The following is a 15297-nucleotide window of genomic DNA, read 5'->3' as shown; positions in this document are numbered from 1 at the left end:
CAGATGATGACTTAAAGATGGACACATTGGGAATGGATTTATTTCACAGTCTATACAGTTTTCTAACTTCAAAATTTCATTTTTTCCCCATTACACAGAAAATAAAAGACACTGGGTTTTGTTTTGCAATATAGCTATACACAAAAGATCTGAAGCTTCTTGAGGTTTTCATCTGTAAAGGAAAGATTGATACTGTAGCATTAATTTAATATCAGATACATTTATATGCCTTTATCTTATCATTACAGGGAGATGAACTCAAAGTTCTCATGAATCTTACCACAGATGGTCTAGTAAATTCACAGCAGTATCTAGCTCTGAGATTGATGCTCTTATCACATCAGGTCAAGTGAGTACACTACAGTTTGCTGATCCTCAAGAGACAACACAATCCCTGATGTGAGAATAGCAGATTATCAATTGACATTGCGCCCTTTGCTACTGAATATTAGATTACTGTGGGCTGCTTCAACAAGGTGCAGAAAATGTCACATCCCCCTGCCCAGGAACAGAATGATGTGCCCACTTTAACATCAGTATCACAACAATGAACATCTACAATAGCTTGCAAATGGAAATAACACGTGTCTAGCACAGTACATAGCGACAGGGCTGCATGCTCCCCAAGAGTCAATGAAAGTGTGTGTTTACAGCCCTTGACAAGTTTTTACACTGATTGTTCTTACCTTTCTTTTGATGTCAGTGAACTGAGAAAACATTAAGGACCAATAGAATGACAACTCGACTATGTAGTAGTAATGAAGGTCAGGCATCAGCGGCTGAAAGAGGAAGGTTTAAAAAGGTTGAGAAAGTAATTCGCTTTATAAACACTAAACTCCACAAAGAGAGGGGAAATTGCAGACTGGCTAGGGGTTATCTTCCTTTCTCAGACAGTTCTGACGGGTGCCTGTTCCAAGCACTATAGCACTGTGAGAAGAAGCCCCTCCTCATCTCTTACTTACACTTCTCCTCTTTTATGTTTAGATCCTGACAACTGAGCTATACCCTTTCCCTGCAATGCCAATAAGCCAGGCCCTAGTTCTTTAGGTACCTAGAGCAGAAATGTTTCTGGCCAGTTTTGAACCCCGCACTTCTCTCATATGCAGCAAAGGAATGTTTGATTATACAATTGTCTCCTGTTGCTTTCCAAATCAGCTGCAACCAATTTAGAGCATACCAAAGGCTGCAGATGCACAGTGAATTGGGAAGAAATGGCTCCAGTAAACAGTCTTACCTCTGTGTGTTGGCACCATGGTGGGATTAAAGTAGTGCTGTCAACATCACCATGATGAAAGTTATATCAGTCTTTCTAATGTAATTTATTCTTAAGGGGTCTAAAAATGACCTATGAACATGCTATCTTTTGGAGGACAGGAAGCAATTTGTATAGATTAAATCCATTCAGACCCCTTTGGCCTACAACACAGAAAAAAGCAGGGCCCATACCCTTTCCTGCAGCCAAGGAGTGCTTGACGCAGCTGAGAAGGGCAGAAATGTAAAGGTGTAAAGGGGCTTTAAGTCTGGTCCCAGACATAAATTAGAGCAGACTGGGGGCTACTCTAATTTACACTCAGCCATGCCCATTTCCTGCTCGTCATGTCCCCTACATCAATGACAGGGAGGGGTTCTGGGATAGGAGATGTTACTGCATTTTTATGCCACTGGAGGACTCCCTTGGGCAGAGAGTATCCTTGAGGGGCCAGAGTCACCAGGTTTAGACCAGCTTTGCACTGGAGGACCACCCAAAGTTGTTGCAGAGCAGGGCAAAATCTGTCCTACATGTGTAGTTTTGATCATCATTTCTATTCTATAACACAAACAGATTTCTTCTTTTAAAATCTTTTCATGTCAATAAATCTTTATTTTCATGTATTTTTTAATATTTAGAAAACCCTCTTTAGGTGCCCAGCCAATGCTCTGGGATAACTGTTTTTCCTGCTTTGTAAAATACAATAAAATTTTTTTAAAAGTGCTCAAATTTACTGTTTTTTTTAAGTTTCAACTATGTCAATCATACAGACAATGCAAAAACTCAATTGTTGCCATCACCAGGTCTGCTTGCCCATTTTTAGACAATCTTTTCTAGCTTTTTATGTATTTGCTTAGTTTTTAATGTAGTGCTGGTAAAAGGCACCTTTGATAATCCTAGAATCCAAAGGCATGGCGAGTTGGATGGTAAGCTCTCCCCAGTTTCCCCACCAATGAAGGAACAATCCATAAGTGATAAAGTGTAGTTCATTCTCTCTGGGCCATTCAGTCCTTGTCTGCTCTGCTGACATTGCCAGTAAGGGGGTTGATTAGCGGCAGTTTTTTAAACTTAATTCTAGTATATGAACTAAAAAGGAAGCTGGAATTACAGTCAAAATCCCCAAAGAATTTACAAGGAAAATTTGTATTAGAAGAATTTTTAGGATTGTTGGTTGTTCTCTATTGATAAGTTTTTCTAAACCCAAGAATCAAGATAATTCGGGCGGCGGGAACCCCCACACTGTGAGGATGTGCCAGGTTTCATCTCATAAATGCACAACAAAAGCAGAGAACTTGATCAGTTCCAATGTTAGTTCCCGATCCTTAACTTCAATAGTGCATAAAGTGAGGATTTGGGCCTTAGCAAACCAAGTGAATGCAGAATCACCCACTTGTCTATAGTTATATAGAGTTGTGTTGGATTTCTGGAATGCCATGTTGAATAATTCATGTGAGTCACAGCATGATTAGAACTTTTATGCATTTAGAAAACAAAGAAAACAAACAAAACCCCCACAAACACAACCTTGATTTAAGCCCAACACATATTTTTTCTCTGGGACAATGACTGTTTTTATTTTGTGATTTGCTAGCTATCAAAACTCATTCTCTGGCACTGGACCTTCTCTTTGTCTGCAGCTTGTTTCTATAGATCTCATAGATCTCTACTAGCATTCAAAGGGTACAACTAATTTTCTCAGGAACAAAGGGCAACCTCTCTGTCCTGATCATAAGCTTAGCAAATATTCACGCTCATTAGCCAATCATACTGATTCTTTCTTCAGAAGCAGATTTTCTTATGTATGTAATATGCAGTTTACAAACATGTCTTGACATTTTAGACTTCTCAGATTGCATACTCTTCAACTGGTTTCTCTTAGTTTTTTGGGTACTAATTATCGCTTATGGGTAGGGTCCCTTATTACAAGGGACATTCCTTATTTTTTCATCTCTGTACGACAAGATTGGGAGTTGCTGAGTGCTGCAAAGAGCAGCAAGATATACCCTGGCAAAGTATGTGAATACTGCTTATGAGAATACTGCTACTACTATCGGGAGGAGGAGTGGGGCGGGAGGTGTGACTTTATGTTTAAAAGTATTAAGAAGACAGATGAGGCATAAGGAAATGGTTGCTCTGAAACTGGCAATTAGCTCCAAACATAATTTTGCTCTCACTCAAACAGCTGTGAAATCCTCAGGGCTCTCTAATTGTAGCCTGATGCTTACTTACATTCTTCTGTAATCTTGCAAGTATGATACTTTTGTGATGAGATAAATGCAAACTGGTATTGCATAAAAATACATATCCATTACGCTGAACTTTCCCAAATGGCTGCCAATGCCAACTCCTAACCACATATGCATGATGACATTTTTCTCTAATGAGCTCTCTAATTAATAATGACAGGTTTCAGAGTAGCAGCCGTGTTAGTCTGTATCCGCAAAAATAACAGGAGTACTTGTGGCACCTTAGAGACTAACAAATTTATTAGAGCATAAGCTTTCGTGGGCTACAACCCACTTCTTCGGATGCATATAGAGTGAACCATATATTGAGGAGATATATATACACACACATACAGAGAGCATGAACAGGTGGGAGTTGTCTTACCAACTCTGAGAGGCCAATTAAGTAAGAGAAAAAAAACTTTTGAAGTGATAATCAAGATGGCTCAGTACAGACAGTTTGATAAGAAGCAAGTGTGAAAATACTTACAAGGGGAGATAGATTCAATGTTTGTAATGGCTCAGCCATTCCCAATCCCTATTTAGCCCTGAGTTGATTGTGTCTAGTTTGCATATCAATTCCAGCTCAGCAGTCTCTCGTTGGAGTCTGTTTTTGAAGTTTTTCTGTTTTAAGATAGCCACCCGCAGGTCTGCCAAAGAATGGCCAGACAGGTTAAAGTGTTCTCCCACTGGTTTTTGAGTATTATGATTCCTGATGTCAGATTTGTGTCCATTAATTCTTTTGCGTAGAGACTGTCCGGTTTGGCCAATGTACATGGCAGAGGGGCATTGCTGGCACATGATGGCATATATCACATTGGTAGATGTGCAGGTGAACGAGCCACCGATGGTATGGCTGATGTGATTAGGCCCTATGATGGTGTCACTTGAATAGATATGTGGACAGAGTTGGCATCGGGCTTTGTTACAAGGATAGGTTCCTGGGTCAGTGTTTTTGTTCAGTGATGTGTGGTTGCTGGTGAGTATTTGCTTTAGGTTGGGGGGTTGTCTGTAAGCGAGGACAGGTCTGTCTCCCAAGATCTGTGAGAGTAAAGGATCATCTTTCAGGATAGGTTGTAGATCTCTGATGATGCGCTGGAGAGGTTTTAGTTGGGGGCTGAACCAGTGGGAGAACACTTTAACCTGTCTGGCCATTCTTTGGCAGACCTGCGGGTGGCTATCTTAAAACAGAAAAACTTCAAAAACAGACTCCAACGAGAGACTGCTGAGCTGGAATTGATATGCAAACTAGACACAATCAACTCAGGGCTAAATAGGGATTGGGAATGGCTGAGCCATTACAAACATTGAATCTATCTCCCCTTGTAAGTATTTTCACACTTGCTTCTTATCAAACTGTCTGTACTGAGCCATCTTGATTATCACTTCAAAAGTTTTTTTTCTCTTACTTAATTGGCCTCTCAGAGTTGGTAAGACAACTCCCACCTGTTCATGCTCTCTGTATGTGTGTGTATATATATCTCCTCAATATATGGTTCACTCTATATGCATCCGAAGAAGTGGGTTGTAGCCCACGAAAGCTTATGCTCTAATAAATTTGTTAGTCTCTAAGGTGCCACAAGTACTCCTGTTATTTTTGCTAATTAATAATATTATTTAAAATTTGATATTAATAGATATTGATTAACTGATGCTCCCAACACCTCTGAATGATAGGTAAGTATTATTAGTTCTCTGAGTACATCTACACAACAATTAAACACCTGAGCCTGGCCCGGGTCAGCTGACTTGGGCTCATGGGGCTTGAGCTGCAAGGTTGTAAAATTGCTGTGTAAATGTTCAGCCTCAGGCTGGAACCTGAGCTCTGGGACCTCACGAGTGGGGAGTGGTTTCAAGGCTGGGTTTCCCACACTTTGAGTACGAGGAGGTATCTCCTCCCACCATGCATACATTTCATTCAGGGTTCAGGGGAGATTTTTGTCCCCCAAACATACTGTCTTTCTGCCAGTTATCGCTGATATACTTTGTCCTCACGAGGAGGGACGGGTATATTTCCTTCTCTGAGGATGCGGCTCATGTTGCTCCTCCATGACTCGGACAATAGGGGGAGCGAAATGGTGTTTGTTTGGTAGTCTGATAAAGCTAATCAACATTTGCATAAAACGTGGGGTTTGCATAGTAAAAACAACTTCTCAATGAGGTTGTATATTTATTTCTATATAACAGGATGACTTACCTGATATGGGTATCCATTCCAGCACTGCCTTGTGTTCCAGAGCCAGGGAGTCTTAAAGACACAAAACAAAGGGGCATGTTAGTCATTGTGAAATGAAACAATGCAGTCCTCGGCAGTTAAGATGTAAATGGTTAATATTGTTCAGGGGCTAAATCCTGAGAGCTGCTGAGCATTTGTATGTCCTCCCACTGGAGTCAATGGGCACAGAGAGTGAGACCCCTCAAAGTTGTGTGTCCCATATTAGAACAACCCACTCTGACGTTCTGTGCCTCATGGGAACACCCTACACCCCCATGTTCATCCTTATAAAATGATTGTGTGGTATCCAATGCAAAGTTTGTCATGTTGAATGTCTTCGGAAGGCTCATGATGCACTGAGCATTGTTGTTATAGTGATGTTATAGTAACTGTTGTTACAGTAATGTCATACTAATGTTATAGGTTATAATTTCATATATATAGTTAAGAGGCTGAAAATGTAGCCTCATGGCTTAAAGCAAGCCCAGGCAAAAACTCTCCAAAAGCAGAGGGGCATTTTACACCTCATCAGGGCATGCATGGGACAAACCCAGCCCAGCCTCACAGGAACAAAGGACACTGGCCTAGGCAACAACAAAGGATCTGTTGGACTCTGGAGTGAGTCACCCCCCTTCCTTTGGTCAGTTTGGGACTATGATGGGGGGGGGGGGGAAGCCAAGAGGGAAGAAAGGACATGATAAAAGGGAGAGATGTTTGCCATTCTCTTCCTCTCTCTTCCACCTACATCTACAGACACCGCACCAAGCGACTGAAGCGCTGATCAAAAGGGAGAGCCTGGCTGAAGGGCAACCAGCCAGCCTGTGGTGAGACGCATCTAAGTTTGTAAGGGCACTGAAAGTGTTAAGATCAGCTTAGAATGTATTTTCCTTTTATTTCATTTGACCAAATCTGACTTGTTATGCTGTGACTTATAATCACTTAAAATTTATCTTTGCAGTTAATAAATCTGTTTGTTTATTCTACCTGAAGCAGTGCGTTTGGTTTGAAGCATGTCAGAGACTCCCCTTGGGATAACAAGCCTGGTACATATCAATTTCTTTGTTAAATTGACGAACTCATATAAGCTTGCAGCATCTAGTGGCATAACTGGGCACTGCAAGACGGAGGTTCCTAGGGTTGTGTCTGGGACTGGAGATATTGGCTAGTGTCATTCAGTTGCACAATCCAAGGAGCAGCTTACATGCCAGAGGCTGTGCGTGAACAGACCAGGAGTGGGGGGTTCTCACAGCAGAGCAGGGTAAGGCTGGCTCCCAGAGTCAAGGATTGGAGTGACCTAGCAGATCACCGGTCCAGATAACACCAGATGGGAGCGTCACACCCACTCATTCATAAAGAGTTTGACTTGTTCATGTAGGATTTTTGCTCACTACATTCTAAAAACAGCACACTGTACATTCAAGTATCAGAGGGGTAGCCGTGTTAGTCTGAATCTGTAAAAAGCAACAGAGGGTCCTGTGGCACCTTTAAGGCTAACAGAAGTATTGGAGCATAAGCTTTCGTGGGTGAATGCCCACTTCATCAGACGCAAGCCTTGCGTATTGCATCTGATGAAGTGGGCATTCACCCACGAAAGCTTATGCTCCAATACTTCTGTTAGTCTTAAAGGTGCCACAGGACCCTCTGTTGCTTTGCACTGTACATTCAGTCATTCTTACAGCTTGTGCACAAGTCGCAAGGTCTTGTGTCACACTCTCAGCATCACAGCTAATAAATAATACCTAGCTCTTGTACAGTATTTTTCATCAGTAGCTCTCAAAGTGCTTTACAAAGGAGATCAATATAATTACCCTCATTTTACAGATGGGGAAACTGAGGCACAGGGCGGTGCAATGACTTCCCCAGAGTTACCCAACAGGTCAGTGGCAGAGCCAGGAATAGAAGCCAGGTCTCCTGAATCTCACTCCAGTACTCTATTCACAAGGACACACTGTCTAATGGCCCTGTTGGCCTCAGACTGTCAAAATGTTTAGTCAGAATTGCTTCAGCATAGGTTGCTGTTCAGTCCAATCCCAGTTAATCCCAGGAAAGGGGATTATTTCCTCCGCCTCCACCCTGACTGTCCTGCCTCCCCCATGGAGATCAAATCAAGTCCCTACAAGCCTGGTTTTGGTTACCGCTGTCCTAAAGGATAGAGGTTGCCATCATACCATATATTCTGCTTGCAGTGATGTCCTAAGGCAAAATGAATGCTGAGGGAGAGAAACTCACCGTAGTGTGTAAAATACCAACTGAATTTTCCATTCAAAAAGGCCAATCCAAAGAAGTCAGAAAGACGTGACAAGAAGGTTCTTGTGGAGATGCATCACTGCTGTCCTTAATTTGCTTTCTGGCTATTTGCACAAGATTTATGTGACTATTTATCCCCCAATTTTTCATGAAAGAATAGAACAGGGAAGTTTCCTTAAATGTCAGTAAATCTATTCTTTCAGCAGGTTTATTCCTTTGTTCAGTTCAGAAGGGATTTCAGTGTGTTGCAGCATTGATAAAAATAGCAGCCAAGGCCTGAGCGTCTTATATTTATTACCAGCTAGTGAACGAGTTTTTCCTCTCTTGAAGAGGTTATTTAAACTGGTATCCCAAAGAGTTGCACCCTGCCTCTCTGTTTCTTTAATGTCTATTATGGTATACCTATGATTTGCAAAATAATGGCAAAACATCAACTTTCAATTTTTTCACACCACACAGCAGGAAGAAAAATGTGCTATCAGTTGTCCCGAAACCAGTGCCCTCCCAAAACAGCAACTTGGGGGGCTAGAGTAGGATTTTGCAGATACTGTGGGCGCAAGAATGCCTAGTGTTCCAACATGCTACTGTAACTCAAAATTAAGAGTCAATGGCACTGCTTCCCTAAAGAAGAAATTTCAAGATGGCAGCCAACAGCTCCTGTAAAAGAAAACTACGCGGGTGAAGCAATTCTGTACAACAAAATGGCAGGTGAGTCAGTCAGAGCCCCTTCTCCAGCAAGAACTTTATCTCTTGGTTGCAGAAAACCCAATAAGCACCAAATACTCAGCTCTACATTTCTTACCCATATATACAGCCCGGAGTTCAGAGACCAGACTTCTCCCCTGTGGTCCCTCCCTTTGTGGAATTCCTGCTTTTGGGGCCATAAATGGAGCACCTATGAGCACAAGTTGCCAGTAATTTATTGTTTGCCAGGGACAAGGTATCTGTACCCTTTGGCAGAGACATTAGGAACAGGTATTTATTTTTAAAATCCTACTTGAACATTGATGCTGACTTCAGATAGCTTCTTCCCAAGTACCATGGTCCTAATTGAGGAGCCTGAAGCTGCAATCTTAGAATCACTCAGATCAAAAGTCTTCCAAGCTCTAGTCAAAGTATATGAAAAACATTTTGAAATGGGCAGCAGGTGTTGACTTGCTTTTATAAGAGAAAAAGGACACTAACAAGGGTCACAGGACCAGAGAGAGGTTAGAATCAATACTAATTATAGAAGAGCTAGAAATGTAAAACTGTCAGCTTAGTTAGCAGAACAGTGTCATTTTTTTACTCTGTGCGACAGTCAGAGCAGAGTAGGAGTTTGAGGGCTGAGTCACTTATTACTACAGTCTCCTGATGCAGAAGTGAGTTTATTTACCAGACACCGTATTTGTTTCAACTATCCTTATTCCACCCAGCGAGCAATATACAACGTATTAGGCCGCTTTAAAACAAAGAGCTATGTTTTAATCCCTTAGTGTCAGTGGATTCCTTTTTCATGCTAGCTCATTGTGTGGACATTTCAACCAAGTGTTAACAGGAGCAATTTCTAAAACTTACTAGCCTATGTACAAAATCTACCTTCTTAGCCTTTACCATGAAAGGCAGCATGTCCTAGAGTAGCTAGTACACTGCTGTAGGAGTTGGGTGACCTACCTAGGTTCTATTTCTGGCTTTGTCTGCTGTCACACTGACCTGCTGTGTGACTTTAGACAAGTTACTTCACCTCTTTCCACTCCTACCTTTTGTTCTATTGTCTTTAGATCATGAGCTCTTCAGGACAGGGGCTGTTTCTAAGTGTGTGTATAGTGCCTAGCACAATGGGGTCCTGATCTCAGTTGGGACTCGAGGCACTACGGTAACATAAATAATAATGATGTCTGATAATAATTGAAAAACTATTTCTACTTTATTTGCCTACAACCTAGTGGAAGAGAAGATTTTTCAAGGTTAAAGAAACACTGTTGCCAGTGAAGAGATTCAGCTATTAGGTTTTGACAATGGTTTGATTTGGGAAATAATTTTTTTCTAATATAGAGTCAATGTGCATTTCTCTCCAACCCCACCCCCGTTCTCAGCCCCTCAGGTGTTCTCTCCAGCCTTAGGGAGCTCTCCATTTTTCTACACTTCTCATGCTGAAGGCCTTGCATTGGAGTCACCCACCCTTACACGCAAACAGATAAAGGGATTCCCTTAAAAAGTAATCAGCAGTTCCTTAGTCAACCACAGAGGTTTATGTTGAATAAAATGAGGTTTCCATTCCCTCCCAGGTAGCTGAGTGAATTGCATTCCATTGGACAGGTGGGACAAGAGATTATGGGTGAAATCCTGGTTGGTCCCATTGAAGTCAGTCTTGCCATTTGACTTCAATGGGCCAGGATTTCAACTCAGGAAAGGAAACAGAATTCAGGCCTCCTGCAAAAACCTACAATGCATTAGACTCAATTTACAATGGTGCTTCCAACACAAAAGTTGCAAAAGTTACTGTTCCAGCTAGTTGTATTGTTTTGTATTCCTCCAGGTATTAAAAAAAGAAAACAAAAACAAATAAATACAAAAATCTTCCCTTCTTTCCATCGTTGTGTTACTAAATTGAATTTTATTGTAAATCAAAAATACCAAAGAGGGCAAGCACACACCCCACTCAATCCCTCACACATCCTCTCCCGTTGAATCCTCAGTGTGTACACAAGGAAGGATTAAGGCATGATCTACGAAACTCGACTGTGCTGCCAATCTAAATTGATTTGCCAAGATTTCCTTTGCGCATAAACAGGAAGGGTTTTTTGGAGGCACTTGTACTTCATGAAGCACAACTTCAACCTGGGTTTCAGTAGCTCTTGTACGGTGTGAAGCACATTTCTAAAACTGAAGTGCCCATCCACGGGGCTTTGCACAAACATGTGGACGAGCCGTGGGTCAATGGTTTAAATGTATTCAGTTCCTTTACAGAAGCTGAGCTGCTTTACATCCAAGTGTAATGAGGGCACCAACATTTTAGTTAATAGGCCTCTTGGATTAGGACACATGCACCCTTAGAGCAATAGGTGTATCCACTAAAATGAGATTTGTTCAGATGAATCCTTTGGGCAACACTGAGTCACGACACACATTCTCTTAATTTCACTTTTAGTCAGAGCACTTCAGCTTCGACAAAAGCAGAGCGAAAATCCATGTGCAATGCAATGAGTGGGCATCAAGCCAAATAAAGTGGACACTAACTAGAACATTATTCTGGGGCTTAAAGCAGTTGAGAACCAGGCTCCTACTATCTTTAATGATTCTCATCACAGAAAGGATTTGCACTACATGGATGGACAGTATAAATGCTATTAATAATATATTCCCATTTCCAAGTTAGTGTAAATGCTATTAATAATATAGTCCCATTTCCAAGTTAGTGTAAATGCTATTAATAATATATTCCCATTTTCAAGTTATGTGAAGAGTTATAATTAGCTTCTAACTTGAATTTGTCATATAAGAGAGTGTCCCTGCAGTACCTATATGTTGATGGTGATATTACTTGGCTTTTGAAGACAATTTCTAAGTTTAAAATTGTTTTACTTTATGTTGAAATTAAAATAAAAGTTACAAATATATACAGAAGGAACAAGGATTCCAGAAGCTGATATGAGGAATCCTTAGCACAGCTAAAAAGTTATACCCGGAGGTCTCTAAGTGATAACTGCATGGAGTTCCTAATATACAGTACATCTTGAGGCTTTACGAGTAAACTTTAAACTTCCTCTTCTCTGTTAACAAGAATCATTTCACACAAGCATTTTACAAGGTTCAAATGACTCAATCTTGTTGTACCTCTGTCTCTTCCAGCTGACCTACATAGAAATCCTTAATGGTGAGGAACTAATGCATGTCCAATTTGCCTGCCTATTGGAATGGAACCCTGAGGGGTTTTTTGCCAATAGAAGATGTTCAGATGGGAGTTTGAGTTCTTGTGGATATAAGAGTTTTAATCTCCAATGTTTTGAAACCTCTAGTACTTGCCCTTTCTCACTCCTCCTACTCACCAGCCAGCAAAACTTACTGGGCATGAGGGGCTGAGGTGAGGGTGGAGCCAGGGCTTTACCTACCTGCTCCTCAGGGGAAGTGGGGGCATCAGGCACATAGCAGCCCCTGCTCTCCCCTACGTGCCTAGAGTCACAATCCAAGGACTAATGAGGCTGCCCAGAGGGCCCCCTTGTTTGGCCATGTTAGATGCAACCACAATGAAGCCTTTAATGAACTTAACTGTCTACTGGGCTGGGCAAGAGTTAAATGAGAGAAGAGCTTTGGAAATGCAGAACATTTGTTATTGATACACAGAATTAAAGCATGTCTGTCTTATAGCTGCCTAAATTAAAGCCATTCAAATATCGTCAACCCATTCATTTAGGATAATTCCTACTTTTAGCCAAATCTGAAAAGCAATGACTGCCTTTCACATCAGACTCAACTAGATGCAAGAGATACTTCACCCATTTTCCCACTACCTAAATTATAGGTGCTGGCAAAATATTCACATTTATTTTTTTTCAAATATTATGACACATCTTTAGCATTTCTCCAAAGAAACCTTGTTACAGTATTTGCCAATGCTGAGGTTTGGATTCGATTAAACTTTGAGTACTAAATAAAATAACAAGTTACATTAGAGAACACTCAAGGCCTGATCACAAAGCCTGAAAACTCATCCCAAGTTGACAATGTATACCCTCACTGAATTACACAGCACTGTGGCAAAGATGAACCCACTAAGTGGTCCTGTTCAGCAGACTCAAAGGAGTTCTCCCAGGACAATCCAACCACCATATAGGGTAATACATTTGGGAGGCGTCACGGGGAAAGGGATACTGTGGAATGCTGAATCAAGAATTCTACAGCTGCTGGAGAGAGGAGATTTGCCACTCAGTGATTATCCTTCATGCCTGCTTAGTTGTTGAAGCTTCTGGGGTTTCCATGGGCCACGCAGAGGTGAAATTCAGCTGAACTGAGCCCCATTAATGAACAATCCTCTTTTACCATGTAAATGAAAAGCCAATATAGTGTAGCAAAACACACACTGTACTGTGCAATTGACCCATCCTACTTTAACTATGGTGTAACTTCCTAGGCTGATGTCCTGATAAAAGATACTGACTTCAGAGGGCTCTTTCTACAGTCTATATCACTGGAAGATGGGTGCCTCACACTAATAAACTATGACAAACGCATGCATTAGGATGGGTAGTTCTGGACTATATTCTCTGTGCAATTGTTCGCAAATAGAAAATCAACCCCCTGCGTGCCACATATGAGCAGCTGCCCTGCCACAGAACAGTTGTACAATCTGTGCAGAGCTGGTTGAAACATTTTTGCTGATTTGGCAAAATATGCTGTTGTGTCAAAGTCAAAACATGTCTCAGAATCTATCTATCTGTTTCCACTAAACTTTCATTGGGGAAGTTTTTGGGTCAGGGACAAAGCAAGAGCCTCTATACTGGGTGGTTAGGACATGATGTGGGTGGCCCAGGTTCAAGTCCCTGATTTGAAATGATCTGGCCTGGGATGAAAAACTCTGCGCAGAACAAGAACTTCAACCTGGGTCTCCCACATCCCAGGCCTGTGCCATAACCACCAGGCTATTGAGTGAGTCTGATCCCCAATAAAAACACAATTGCTATCCTCCAGTCAGGTCTAATTTTGTGGGTTTAGAATGGGGTGAGAAGGATATGAGAAAGTGAGAAAAAATTTCAGAAACTTTACTCTGACCAGCCTCCATTTATCTCCTCTCCTTTTAAAGACATCTCACCTGTTTTCCCCTCCATACTCTAGCCCTAGCAGTAGGGGCCTTGTTCAGACTCCCACTGACTTACAGGTGCAGTTGTCCATTGAGTCCCTCTTTGCGATCCATCAAGGGCATCCACTCTAGGCTCCCAGCTCCTCAGTCGTCACCTCTCTTGGGCAGAGACCAGAGTCTCTCTCCCTCCTGGGTTTTTTCTAGACTCCGCAATTCCTTGCCTACACTGTGATATCCGTAGCAGGTCAGACTGCCTAAGCTGGTGAGTGTCTGCGTTTTGATTTCTCTTTGAAGGCTATGAACAACATAGTTGCCAGCAGTTATGAGTTACCACACAGCTCTTTATAAGCAAGCACATTTATTCTTAAGATGAAAGCATTACCAAGAAAACATTAAGAAACAATAAAAGGGCCTATATGCATGCTAAAAGCTTACCTGTAGTCACCCATTAGTCTTATAGGGCCTCAGTAGGTCAAGTCCTTTCAACCCTTCCCAGGAAGGATTGGGGCCCCCCTAGGACAGAATATCCTGTTTGTTTTCTGGATCAGAAAGCAGGCCGAGTCAGTCCTTTCTTTGTCTGTTGGTTTGTGAAGAATCTAGTTTGAACCAGTTTTTGTGAGTATCTCCAGGTATTGGTACCTCTCTGGAGGTGTTACAACCTAAATTAATTTGCCTAATCTCCCCCTACTGTTCTTCGTTCCTGGAGGGTTGTGGTCACTTTCCCCAGGGAATTACATATAATCCCTGGCCCACAAACGTAATACAGTAACACCTCCCAAAGATATTACAGGGAATTGCCATCTCTGTCACCCACGCTTCAAGGGGGTGAACCAGATTCCGATATCCATACGCATGCTCAATAATACATCCCTCCCTAAACAGTGCCACTGACTCCAGTGGGACAAGCTGTGGAGTAAGGTGTGACTCACCTGGAGTAGGGCTGGCAGAATCTGGCTCTAAGGCTAGGTCTACACTAGGGAGGGGGGTTGACCTAAGATACGCAACTTCAGCGTAGATCGATCACTACCCGCCGATCCTGTGGGTAGTGTAGATGTACCCTAAGTTATCAAACCAAAAACAGACCAATAGCACAACAAAACAAACTGGAAGGGGGATGCAGGGGCGGGGGGGAGAGAATGGCAAAGCTGAAACAAAAACAGCATAACGCTGTAAGTGTAACACTCAAGGTTTGGAATCAGTTTTTGCTGGGCATAAAGTATCAGTTCTGCTAGCAGTTTTCTGTGGATTTTTGCCTTAAATGGCATGAGAGCTCAAATGAAACTTAAGCTTTACCCCACCTTTAGTGCAGTGCCTAATCAGTGTGGCATGCATGACAATGAAGGATGATAAACAGCTGTTGCATTTACTGTCATTTATTAAGGAACAATTCTCTCTCTTTTTCTCTCCTTATATAAAAACCTGTCTAAAGCTTTCTGTCAAATATCTCTCTAAATCCATTAGCTAGAGGAATTTTATTTCTTAAAGAACTTCTGAGACAGGGCCATGGTGGAGAATTTTAATACTCTGCAGGAGAAACAATGTGAGAACTCTGCATGTTAGCCAGGAGCCCTCGGCTGTTTTGCAT

The 15297-nt window shown here is 41.8% G+C and overlaps 1 protein-coding gene across 2 annotated transcripts in view; it reads right to left on the bottom strand.

Moving 5' to 3' along the window:
* The window catches only part of CERS6 (ceramide synthase 6), a 217515-nt gene that overhangs the window by 43178 nt on the left and 159040 nt on the right, over window positions 1-15297 (bottom strand). For both annotated transcript variants that reach the window (XM_065413633.1, XM_065413634.1), the window contains exons 5-6: window positions 5672-5722; window positions 687-779 (exon numbers count right to left, since the gene is read on the bottom strand). In XM_065413633.1, the coding sequence (XP_065269705.1) occupies window positions 687-779; window positions 5672-5722 (144 nt within the window). The remainder of the gene's footprint in view (window positions 1-686; window positions 780-5671; window positions 5723-15297) is intronic.

The sequence above is a fragment of the Emys orbicularis genome, chromosome 11 (assembly GCF_028017835.1).
Source record: "Emys orbicularis isolate rEmyOrb1 chromosome 11, rEmyOrb1.hap1, whole genome shotgun sequence".
NCBI classification, from domain to species: Eukaryota; Metazoa; Chordata; order Testudines; family Emydidae; genus Emys; species Emys orbicularis.
The sequence above is the reverse complement of the archived record's forward strand: the minus strand, read 5'-3'. Positions and strand labels throughout refer to the sequence as shown.